The following is a 12275-nucleotide window of genomic DNA, read 5'->3' as shown; positions in this document are numbered from 1 at the left end:
CATTAAACATCAGCATTCACTAATTAAGATACAAAAATCGAAGTTTCTATTTTTTAGGCCGGGTTTTCTGGGAAGTATTTTGACCACTTGAATATGAGTAAGGAAATATGAATTAGTGAGCATTGAATAAAAAAATTTTTATCGTGTTTTTAAAATGGTTTTTAAAACTTGAAAGGCCATGTTGGAATTTCGAATAAGTGGATTTTAAACCAATAAATCATAAATAAGTTAAATAAATTCAGATTACTTTATTCTTATTTTCGTAGTAGAATATTGCTATGATATTAATTCAATGACGTTGACATTTACATATACAATATGCAATGGCTTTTAAACATGATGGTGGAGTCTCCAAAAAAAACAATAAAGCCAATACAAAGAAATAAAAAACTGTTATACAAATAGGATGAGACAATATGAGATACTAAAAGGTAAATATTTTGAGAACCTATTCTTCAATTTTGACAGAAGACTCCTCTATTGAAAGGTCATGACGAATAGATGACGCCAAGCCACACCATCGCAATTACATCATACGGTCACAAGATGGCGATGAAGAACGTTCTTTCTGATAGGTAAGTTACCTTTTAGCTACTAAATAAACACGTGATGGTGGTGCGGTTCGTGAATCTTTTTTTCGTAGGACGGTAGGGGACGGTAGACTTTTTCGCGTCTGATTGGTTAGAAGGCGAAAAAGGCGGTACTTGCCCCTACCATCCTTCGAAAAAGAAATAGCGTCCGGTTCTGGGTCCGTTCGGGATAAACTGGTTCTAACAGAACAGTGCTCTGAAAGAGTCTTCAGGGAAACAAAATGGGATTAAAGAATGTGAATGAATGATAAAGAGATTTAAATTAAACAAATCTTACTATTTGTTTTGTAAAACAATTGATCAGTAGATGAGACATCCCTCAGAACCAAATAATTATAACATGACATGACATTGCATGTATGTAATGTTCTAATCTAATGCTTAAAACGTAAACCAAGACATTGTACTCTGTTCTAATCTGATCTATTCCTTATATTTATTGTAATAGCATCACATTCAACAACACCATTGTTTCCTTATTTCCTGTCTGACCACCGACAAACCACCCATGAACCTTTTGTTGGTGTCCAAGTGCTTTTTGGCAGCCAGGCCCCTTCCTTAGTGTGTAAGGAAACAACCCTCTGTCCTAATTTCTCATCCACATTATCACATAGACCCTTTCCTGTCTAGTCCCTCGTATGTCTCTGTGGTGGTGACGTCCGCTGCTGGGCTCTTTCTTGTGTGTGTGTGTGTGTGTGTGTGTGTGTGTGTGTGTGTGTGTGTGTGTGTGTGTGTGCGTGTGGGAAACTCCGTCCCTCAGTCCATCACTTCCTCTTTTCAAACGTCCACCATTTCTTGTTCATGTTTGCCACACATCTCCTGGACGGGCAGGAATTCATTTTCTTCTTCTGCACTTTCTGGAAGGAAGTGTGTGTGTGTAATATGACATGCATGAATCAAAAAACACACTCCGAAATGACAGTACAAACAATAATACATCTTTAAAAAACATTCTAAATTCCGACCAATATCTTCCAATTTGAACACGGTGAACAGTGAACTAAGGACACGTGTGTCTGCTTAAGCGGCTGCACTCACCATCATGACCTGTGCTCTTGCACAGACAGGCACCACACTTGTTCTTGATGCGGAGGAAGTAACACAGGAACATAAGCAGCAGTAATACTGTCGCTAGAAGGGTCCATCCGTTCACCAACAGCCACTGGGTGGGGGTTAGCGTGGGGGTTAGCGCGGGGGTTAGCGTGGGGGTTAGAGTGGTGGAGTTTGGCGTTGGTTCACACTCCTGGCACTTCGGTGATTTGCAGGTGAATCCCAGCTGACAGCGGCACGCCCTGTTGTGATTGGTCTGGCACGGGGACTCCTCTTCCAGCCAGTCTTCAGTCAGAAACACACAAGCACCGTTTCACACATCCAGTGAGTGGTGTGCTGGCACACATGCTGAACGTTTTCTAACTTTTTCTAACTGTTAAGATAAGCTTCCAGGAAAATGACATGTAGGCCAAATTGAATACAGTGTCTGTAGAGGACGTTGTTGTAACATTTCTTATGCCTATTGTCTTTCATGGATTGTTTTGTGTCTGCATTTGAATAAGGATTTTTTTCTTTTTTTAATATTTTTTGCTCAGTCTCAGTACAATTTATTCAGAACAACCATTGTATGTTGTAACTGTACTGAACTAAAAATACACAATAAGATAGTGTATTCTTTGCTGTTTTTTCCTATGCTATTTCACATGTTGTTAACTACGTAATATCAACAGTTTAGTAAGATGAAGAGCATACACTGTGGCTCTTGCTCTGAGTTACTGAGGCAGGGGGACAGTCCCCCTGCCTCAGTGACAGTAAATTATTCAAAGCAATTCTCTGAAATGAGAACCTTAACTGAGGACAGCTACACACACACACACACACACACACACACACACACACACACACACACACACACACACACACACACACACACACACACACACACACACACAAACACCCACACCCACACCCACACCCACACCCACACATTAAAATTTTGTATTAAGTCTCTATGAAGTCATCACATAAACATGCATAGACATAAAAATGATGCCACATGCGCGTGCACACACACACACACACACACACACGCACACACACACACACACACACACACACACACACACACACACACACACACACACATACTCACGCACGCACGCACGCACACACACACACACACACACACACACACACACACACACACACACACACACACACACAATAACTCACAGCTAGGGTTGCAGGTGGCACAGAAGGGGCAGCTGGGATCCAGATTGAATGAGTCTGTATACTGGCCAATAGGACAGGACTTACAGCCGCTCTCATTGGAGGTAGAGGAACATCGTGTGAACAGGAATTTACCTGAGAAACACAAGACCCCCATCAGTGGGACGATGACAAGTGAATTGACTGACATGATGACCGAATTTATTTGCTGCAACACAATCGTTAGCATTTCAGTATTTAAAGTGATGAACAACAGATTTTGTTATGAGGGTTATCAAAATGTGCATTAAGCACCATTAAGCATAATTGAGCCTCATTAAGCCTCATAAGGCTCAAGCATCTATAGTGGATGCATCCCTCCCATGATATGATATGGCTCATTTACCATTTTCACTTGAAGTATTTCAAGTGAAAGTTTTCAGCCATTTCCGATTTGAGCTGAGATTTATGGCTATGCAAATCAAATGGACTTTACTTTAGATTATTTGTCAGAGTTCACCTGGTGGACATTTAAAACAGCAGCGTTGAGGGCCCATGGCAGGCCAGGCATATTCTTTCTCATCACTACAGTGTAAGGAATCAACACAGAACAGGACCAGGAGGTTTGATAGAGAAATTATGAGAACGAAAAAGGACAGCTGGGCCTTAAGTGAGGAGAAGGAAGAGGGGGAGGAGGAGGAGAAGAAGGAGGAGAAGGAGGAGGAGGAGGAGGAGGAGGAGAAGAAAATAAGGGATAGCAGAACAATTAAAGGGAGAAGTAGTAGAAGAAAACAGTGATTATATGGATTACAATTGTTTAAACCACACAATAAACAGGCAATAAAAAGTAACAAACTTGAAACGTGTGTAAGTGTTTAGGGTCCATTAGCAGGGGTTAGTATTGTTCCCTTACCATAGTTCAGAGAGAAGGAGGTGTTGTTCTGTGAAAGGTAGAACTGTTATGAGGTATCTCTGGAAGGGACTGCTTTTCAAAGTGAGTGGATGACTCAAATTTATACCACTTAACATAGCTCTCGTTCTCTCTCACAAACAAACACACACACACACACACACACACACACACACACACACACACACACACACACACACACACACACACACACACACACACACACACATCCCCCCATCGCCCCTCCAGCTGCCAATAGCTGTTGTTGCTGCACCCATAATCCAGTTCTATAACTGCTATCATAAGCTTCATCCAGCAGTTCTACTATGGTATAGCAGAGCTGCTGGGGGGAAACGATACCAAGCCTGGGTTGGAAACCAGAATCTGCTGTATATGAGGAAATAAATTAAGCCTCACTCTACCGGATACATATACTTTTGATGTAGTCTTCTTGAGCAAGGCCCGTAGCTGTGTGGGCAGGCTTAACTCTGCTACCCACACTGTTCTAACTTAACATCGGAAGCCTGTCTGTGAGTGTCTAAACATAAATACACTGTCTACTATACGTGTGTGTGTGTGTGTGTGTGTGTTTGCGTGCGTGCATGTGGGTCTGTATGTGAGCATGCGTGTGTCTGTGTGTGTGCACATGTTCAAGAGTGTGTCGTATGGGGGAGGTCTAAAGTGTGTTTGTGTGTATGCATGCAAGTGTGTGTGTGGTGTGTGGTGTGTGTGCGTGTGTGTGTGTGTGTGTGTATGTGTGTGTGTGTGGGGGGGGGGGGCAGTCTGCTCTGTGTGTGCAGCATGTGTGCATTTTTGTGCAGAAATGTTTGTGTGTGCTAGGGGAAGTAAGTTGTCTGCAATGAGTGAAGATGTGTCATGTGGTGGCCTAATCAACTTCAACTGTTATAAATAATTACTACTGCTGCTACAACTATGCTGATGTTGATGAGGATGCTGATGTTGCAGTTTAACAATATGAATTATAATTGTATTATTGGCCACGGCGCTTATAAATAAGTCATTCAATAATAAAGCCTATTATTTTGTGATATATATGTGTTTCTTTACCTATAAGGGTTTTTCATCAAAATGCATCGTGTGACAATTTGTTCGCGATACTCCGCCATATTAAGAGGAATCAAAAGTATTGTAGTCCTGCAGAATCCCGCCTATATAATTAGATGAACGGCTGTGATGAGCCGACCCGCGCCATGTCCGCTGGAGACCCGTCTGAACAGGACGCGGCCCAGACGCCCATGGTGCGAGGGCAATAAAACTTGAGTTCCCAGGCTACTAAAACCCTAAATCTAAGTAAATATACCTTAAATCAGGCTAATGAAAACGTTGTTTATACACGACACAATTTCAAGACTATCACTAAACAAAGATCCAAAACATTGACTAGGCTTACGAACACAATAAAGCCTCTGAAGTGAGTCACCACGGAGTCACACTGTTCCTCCTAACTTCTCAAGAGTCCAAACTTGTCTGCTCACAGTATTGCCAAACTTCAGGCGCCCGTTTCCTCTAAGTCTCAGTGACGAGCATTTCCCGTAGCCATAGCCCAGAGTCCGCCTCTTATCGAGCTCAAATCGGCCAGCGGTTCGTTTCTCGAGGTGATCTGGAAAAATATTTAATACTTTAATGGTTATTCGGTTCTCAATGGATTGGATAATGCACAATAACCAACATATCGTTGACTTGATGGTCCAGGTAAGCTGTTGTCCGTGTGTGGGACCGGGCCGAGGCGACAGTAACTCATAATCCGTGACTTTGTGGTTCCAGCTACTCATATCAGCCCTGTTTGTGTCATCATGTGAGGTAGGCGTTTCGCTGAGTTAACCGAGACAACAGAAACATGACCCGGTTTACCTCAGGATAGCGTCAGGTGTGACCGGTGATCAAGTTCAAACATGTTCAAACTTTGATCGTCAACCGAAGTTGTCCATTAAAGCCTTAATGCGCGACGATAGCTGGGACGTGCGGACGCAGAGATTCGTTCAAATTGAAAACAGAATAAAAACTCAATAAATCAACTCAATTGAATAGCCTAATTAAAAATGAAATGTGTATGCTGGGCCTACAACATCAATAAATGCGTTATCAGAGGAGGTTCATTCGGTCAAACGGGTCTCGGTGTGTACAGGTCTCTGACCTATCCCAGGACATTCAGTAAAGACGACCAGACCAAAAGACAGCTATTCATCTCTAGTCTTTTTTTTTTTTTATTGCAAACTTTACAGCGTCTATCTCAGATGGATTGAATGATAGCCCCACTGCCACAGAATGGTAGGATTTCGCTTTTTTGGAGAAAAAAGGACGAGACCGACGGAGATCCTCGGCGCCCTGCTGCTCTGGGTAAGACCATCTGCGCACAGCACTTCAGTTATTGCCTTGTAGGCCTACTTCGAAATCGATGTCGTTTTCAGCACATTTTATTTTATGCCTTATAGGCTATTTGTAGTGTGCAATACAAAGTATTTTTATTATTATTTTGATTGTATAATTGTGAGGTGCATCAGCTAATCAGTCCTAACTCAACGTGCCATCTCCCTTCTCCCCAGTGCATCCTAGGGTCAGGGGCCGTTCCAGAGAAGCATCCTGTATGTCCCGATGGAGACTATCTCAGTGAGAATGGGATTTGCTGCCAAAAGTGCCATGCAGGTAGATCCACACACGCACCTCACATTTGCACACAATGTATAACATTAGATTAGATTAATTTACACTTTAGTTTCATACAATGCCACGGAATGCAGTTAGTAGTCCAACCAGATAATGCAAAGGCAGGAACTTGTCAGTGTGGGGGCTGTATAATAATATTAACAAAAACACACAGTATACACATATTTCACTTGGTCGTTTTAAGTTCTCATGTTTTAATTTCAGAGATCACTTTGTTCTGATGCCATACCTTTGTATGCCTAAGATGTTACTAGTATGCATCCTTCTACTCCCACTACTACAGATACTACTATGACTGCTGCTTATCGTATATTATTATAATAGTAACCATGTGCTTCTCATTGGTGGTCTGGACGTGCAGCACTTGGAATTCTATTCCGATTGGTCAATCTCGGCATTCAGTGGTCTGCAATTCTGTACAGCAGACCACTGCTATGATTAACAGGCCTTTGCTATTCACCCTATTTCAACTGTCGGATTCAGATTCAGATTCAGATTCAGATTTTATTTGTCTAACAAACCCTGTTTTTTTAAGCGTAAACAATAAAATAATTAGTAATTGTATACAATCCTTTTTTTGGTCAATTTTTCATTTCTTTTGTAGGCCTAAGTAGCTGGTGTAATAAGCTGATTCAAGTCCTGCATCGCCTTATCAGAGTTACTTTTGCGATGATGACCAGTTGCAGGCTGCATAGTATCCCTTACATATTATTCCATGAAAAAGGTTTATTTGGACATGACCTTGAAGGAGCTCTGACTGTTTTGATGTCCTGCAGGCTTTAAGCGGGTGAAAGACTGTGAGGCGGTGGGCAATAGGACCACATGTACCCGCTGTCCCAAGGGACAGTACAATGAACACGAGAACTACAGTGACAACTGCAGGAGCTGCCAGACCTGCCGGGGTGAGTCCCACATCCAGCCCCTTCAGTTTCAGATGGTCGCTGCTCTCCATGGACATGGTGTTGTCAGTTTGTTTTTCATTTGTATTGTTTGTGACTGTCTTTCTGTTTTTATTTATTCCTCTCTTTCTTTCTTCATTTTTGTCCTTCTTATTTCATTCCATCCATCTTTCTATCTTTCTTTCCACCCGTCATTTTCTTTCTTTCTATCTCTTTCATCATTCTTTCCTCTCTTTCTTTTCTTCTAACTTTTTATTTTTCTTTCCCTCTCTGTATCTCCCGTTCTCTTTTTGTACTTCTTTGTGTTTGCCCTACTTTCTACATTTCTTTCTTTCTATGTTCTAACTTTCTCTCCTTCCGAATTGAAAAGTTTCTTCTTTCCCCTTTTCCCCTTCTTTCTTTTCTCATTTCTCTTTCTGTCTTTCTTTTTCTCTTTCTGTCTGTTGTCCTCTCTTTCTCTGCCTTCTGCTGTTTTCCATCCCTTCCAGACTTGGAAGTAGAGTTTTCCAAATGCCGTCCCAACCGCAACACAGATTGTCGCTGTAAGGACGGCTACTACAAGAACGTCATCGACTCGAGGACCTCCGAGTGTCTGAAGTGTTCAAAGTGTGGATACGGGGAACACCAATCTGAGAAATGTGAGTGAACGTGATCAGTCTGAACGTGTGATTAACAGTTTTCCAAGTAAGAATTTCATTTTATTCATAAAGAGAGAAAATATGCATCATCCTTTTTGCCTGGAATATTCGTTTTTCTGTTTAAGGTAAGAAAGTACATAAACAAAATGCAAAGATCATTTGGTCAATAAAATGTAGCTATGCTACTGCATTGCAGCCTACTATATAGGCCTATACACATTATTTAAAACAATCTTCATTGAAATCGTATCCTTTCTGTCATGATGAAATGTTGGTCGGTCATTTTTGTATTGTCCCCCTTATTTTCTTCCATTTACGTTTCACTCGTTGACTATAGGCTTTTCTGAAAACGACACTGTGTGTGTGTGTGAGAAGGACTTCTACAGAGTGAAAAACGAGTGTCGTCCTTGTAAATCGTGAGTATACATACATGCATAAGGGAGTGTGTCATATCGGTCTCTACACAATTGTGTATCATCATGCTTGGGATGTGTGTATTTCAAGATGCTCATGAGGAAGTCATGACGGTGGGAAGTTGAACTGAAACTTTTAGCAAATTGCTTAATCTTTCCGATGTTGTCCAATCACCTGCCAGTAAACAGGAAATTGTTTAGACCTGTTGAATGCTAAAAACAATATTTGTATGATTATTATTATTACATTTGTTAATATTTGGGTTATCCATGTTGATAATCCAAATCCTAATCCAAAATATACATTTTCAACCTGTTTCTGTACACAGACTCTATATCCTCATTTATTTACATATCATCATCTTCAACATAATCTTAAACATCCTCATTTTCCTCAACAGCTGTACAGAAGATTGCCAATCTCACTGTCTATCTATCAAACGTAAGTATCTTACCCTCATGATTTTGAAGTAGTGATAAGCAAAACTGTGTGTGTTTGTGTGTGTGTGTATGTGCGTGTGTGTGTGTGTGTGTGTGTGTAATAATGCATATCTAACTCAAATGTGTGCATTGTGTGTATAAACATCTATTCGCTTCCACCTGCACTCCCTTGTGTGTTTCCCCGTACAGCGGATCCCAAAGACATCGATGTCACTAAAGTAGTGGTGATTGCCGCGTGTGTGATGGTGGTACTACTGCTGGCAGTCTGCATCACCTACACGACTACTAAACACCACACCAAGTCACAGATGGGGAAGTCCACCGCTACACCCGCAGTGGCCGTGCCTGAGGAAGCAGCCATGGTACACTCATCTCTAAGTTCAGTAGAATGCATTTAGGCCTTTTAAATGGATAAGTAACAATGTATAAGTATTGATAAGTAAGAATGTAAACAAGGTTATATCATTTATAAGGGGTATATCATTTCATATTTTCATTAGTATAGAGACATTACACTGTAGAGGCAATCATTGGTTGTTGTTAAACACAGCACCCCCCTCTTAAGGCAACACAAATTGAAAAATATAGAATGGGGGATGATACCGCAGACCACCTTCTCACTTTTGGCCCGAGCCCCCAATGGTTTTACATCCAATGTCCTCTACAATACCACTGTCCAGATGCATGGTGCACAACCGACTCTGTCCTGTGCAAACTCGGGGAGCAAACCTATGTACTATGAGTAAATCGTGAGCAAATTGTAACTGAATAACGATAATCATTCAGAAGCAGCAGGTGGTGGAAATATGTTCACTGTTTGATAGGTGAAGGGCTGAGACGAAGGCACTATTTACAATTATACACATAACCACAAAGAAGTTAAAGACACAAAACCAAGTTGACCTAGTTGTGCAACAAAAGAGACCAAAGGCTATCTCCCTGCAGAGTGTAGACAAAAGCAAGGGAGAAAACAGCTCCTCAAACCCCCTACGCCACTGTCTGCCCATAAGAGGTATTTGGCGATGGCAGCCTGTCTGTGAACACCTGGCCCTTCTTCGGTCCGTAGGTCTTGATACACAACGAGGAGTCCTTGAGCACGGGGGACAACATGGCCAAGCCTTCCTGCATCCAGGTACTGGGGAAGGAGCAGAAGGATCACACCGCGCTCCCTGACTGTGTCCCCCTGGAGATCAACAGTGCGTTCTTATCACTGATGCGTCTAAGTTGACTGTTTGAGTCTGTGTGTGTGTGGGAGGGTTGCACCTGTGTGTGTGTGTGTGTGTGTGTGTGTGTGTGTGTGTGTGAGAGAGTGTGAGAAAGAGTGAGAGACAGAGAGAGAGACAGAGAGAGAGAGTGTGTGTGCCTATGCATGTGTGTGTGCAGGTGTGTGGGCCTTTGCATGTGTGTGTGTGAAGGTGTGTGTGCCCAAGCCTATTGAGCATGCGATAGAGGGAGTGACTGCACTGTATCCAGTCCGGTGGTATGTGCCACCAACACAGAGCCCCTTTTGTGCTAACTCTCCCTCTCTCTCCCTCGTTCCTGCCCCCCTTGAACCCCACCACGCTCCCACCGGGCCTCCCCACCTCCTCCTCCTCCTCCCCGCCTCGGCCTCTCCCTCCAGTCCCAGGGCTGATCTACTCCATGCTGGGCCTGGTGCCCGCTCACCGGGTGAAGGAGCTGGCGCGCTGCCTGGGCGTGACCGACCTGGAGATCGAGCGGGCGGAGATTGACTACCACACCTGCAAGGAGGCCCATTACCAGATGCTGCGGGCGTGGGCGGAGAGGGGGTCCCGGGGCGGGGAGGCGGGCCGGGGCGGTGGGGTGCTGCACCGGCCCCTGATGCAGCAGATGCTGGACCGACTGAGTGACATGCACCTAGGAGGGGCCGTGGAGGAGCTGGAGGCAAAGTACGGCATTGTGGGAGGGCAGGTGGGAGCAGCTTAGAGCGGGCCACAGAGAGGGCACGCCCACACACACACACACACACACACACACTCAAACACACACACACACACACACATAGACACCATTTATTGTGAACGTTGGAGCGTTGTTTGCAACTGCACACAAACACGCCTAACCCAGCCACAAATAACGTTATAAGCTTGAAGTGTAACACAGTCTAGGCCGACTCAGCAGCGACTCCATGAGTTCCAGGTTTCAATGGACCAGGAGGACAGTTTAGTTAGATAAACCATGTATGTTATGTTTGTTTATTGACTGATGGAATTTTTATCATATTTTTGTATGTTTCCTCACTAACGTAAGCACACTGTTAATTATTTCACATTAGAAACACAAAAGAAAGTCAAGGTTGGTGTGAGCCCCGAGGCATTACTTTACAATGGGGAATATAACGCACAGTCAACCTCATTAAATGAACAAATAACCTGGTAGAACATTGACCTAGTCCATTTAATCAAGAGCAGAACAAACAAAGAGCAGAAAGGCAGGCAGTTAAAGAGAGAGCAAATAAGAGCACAGGGATACTGTCCACTTTAACTGAAGGGTTTCTTTTCATGGAGCACGAGGGAGCTTCATGGAGCGATGCACCAGACCTGTAGGTCTCAGCTCAGCTGAGGACCAGCAGAAAACATTAAGATCCATCCTTAGCCCCTGAAGACTCTGACTGAATGCAGCTGATGAACTCAAAGCACAGATCTGACGAGCGGACCGGCCAGTTGTCTTTTGTCATTTTCTGACGTGGATTAATAAATTAGGGTTATACCGTTTTTTAAGCTTTCGTTTCCGTGGCTACATGTAAAAACCGGATACATTCTGCCTCAAGCAGCCAAATGACTCTCGCTCTGGCTCCCACTCTCTCTCCTCAAAAGCATTCCTTGCCCCATCATGCAAGCATTATTCATGACTAACTCAATGAAGATCTGGACACACCCTAGCTTGCTTTGCCCAAGCGTCTCTAATGGGTCACATGTTTAAATAGATCAACCTCATTGGTCGGACTTGTGCTCCTCTTGTACGAGGAAGAACCAATTGTTTAATCAATGACTATAACTAAACTCCTATGCATCTTTTACTCCCTTTTGGTATTACACCGTTTTTTTGAGATTCAGTTTGGCTCTTAATGATAAGAAAAATGTTGTATTTAGCTTATTTTTGGTTCAGGTAATAAAACCATACAATATTATTCTGAGGATAAATTGTGTTCAGAGTCTGCTGTATGTGTGTGTCCTAAGCGTCATTATTAAAGCAAGATGTGGTTAAAGCGTCATAGGTAGGCCATTTGTATTTTTCATTTTTCATTATTCTATTTCATCAATTTTTTATTATATAATTGTATTATTATAATTATATATTAATAGTATTTTTTTTTAACCCGAACTCAATCTGTTGGTCTGGGTTAGGGTTAGTTGTGTTGAAAATGTTCTTGATGTCATAGTGTCACCTTTGAGTGCCGTTTCGGTCCATAATTGCACCATCAATCAAGCGCCGTTTGACAGCGGACTTGAATTCCTCTGTGTGGACCATATATACATTCA

The 12275-nt window shown here is 42.7% G+C and overlaps 2 protein-coding genes across 2 annotated transcripts; one reads left to right on the top strand and one right to left on the bottom strand.

Moving 5' to 3' along the window:
• Positions 1 to 1090: 1090 nt before the first annotated feature.
• On the bottom strand, positions 1091 to 3899 carry LOC311351851 (tumor necrosis factor receptor superfamily member 3-like). The gene is made up of 5 exons (XM_084472003.1): positions 3703 to 3899; positions 3310 to 3454; positions 2814 to 2945; positions 1629 to 1925; positions 1091 to 1447 (listed from the first exon to the last, which is right to left on the bottom strand). The coding sequence occupies exons 1-5, from the start codon at positions 3703 to 3705 to the stop codon at positions 1368 to 1370; spliced, it is 657 nt and encodes a 218-aa protein (XP_084328129.1). The 5' UTR covers positions 3706 to 3899; the 3' UTR covers positions 1091 to 1367.
• A 1386-nt stretch (positions 3900 to 5285) lies between these two features.
• tnfrsf1a (tumor necrosis factor receptor superfamily, member 1a) lies at positions 5286 to 11923 on the top strand. The gene is made up of 10 exons (XM_084471989.1): positions 5286 to 5412; positions 5943 to 6057; positions 6264 to 6363; positions 7161 to 7286; positions 7772 to 7921; positions 8259 to 8337; positions 8736 to 8776; positions 8965 to 9137; positions 9842 to 9971; positions 10397 to 11923. Exons 2-10 carry the CDS (start codon positions 5986 to 5988, stop codon positions 10717 to 10719), a joined length of 1194 nt encoding a protein of 397 aa, XP_084328115.1. The 5' UTR covers positions 5286 to 5412; positions 5943 to 5985; the 3' UTR covers positions 10720 to 11923.
• The last annotated feature ends 352 nt before the right edge of the window (positions 11924 to 12275 follow it).

Source organism: Micromesistius poutassou (assembly GCF_964030765.1).
Source record: "Micromesistius poutassou genome assembly, chromosome: 8".
Lineage (NCBI taxonomy): Eukaryota > Metazoa > Chordata > Actinopteri > Gadiformes > Gadidae > Micromesistius > Micromesistius poutassou.
Note: the sequence above shows the minus strand (reverse complement) of the source record. Positions and strands in the feature narration are given on the sequence as shown.

Coding starts and splice junctions, on each gene's coding strand:
- LOC311351851 (XM_084472003.1), bottom strand. Junction 2,946..3,309: donor CTGTTTTAAATGTCCACCAG/GTGAACTCTGAC, acceptor TGTGTTTCTCAG/GTAAATTCCTGTTCACACGA. Junction 1,926..2,813: donor TGCCACCTGCAACCCTAGCT/GTGAGTTATTGT, acceptor TTCTGACTGAAG/ACTGGCTGGAAGAGGAGTCC.
- tnfrsf1a (XM_084471989.1), top strand. CDS start 5,986: ATGGTAGGATTTCGCTTTTTTGGAGAAAAAAGGACGAGACCGACGGAG. Junction 6,058..6,263: donor TCGGCGCCCTGCTGCTCTGG/GTAAGACCATCT, acceptor CCTTCTCCCCAG/TGCATCCTAGGGTCAGGGGC. Junction 7,287..7,771: donor GAGCTGCCAGACCTGCCGGG/GTGAGTCCCACA, acceptor CATCCCTTCCAG/ACTTGGAAGTAGAGTTTTCC.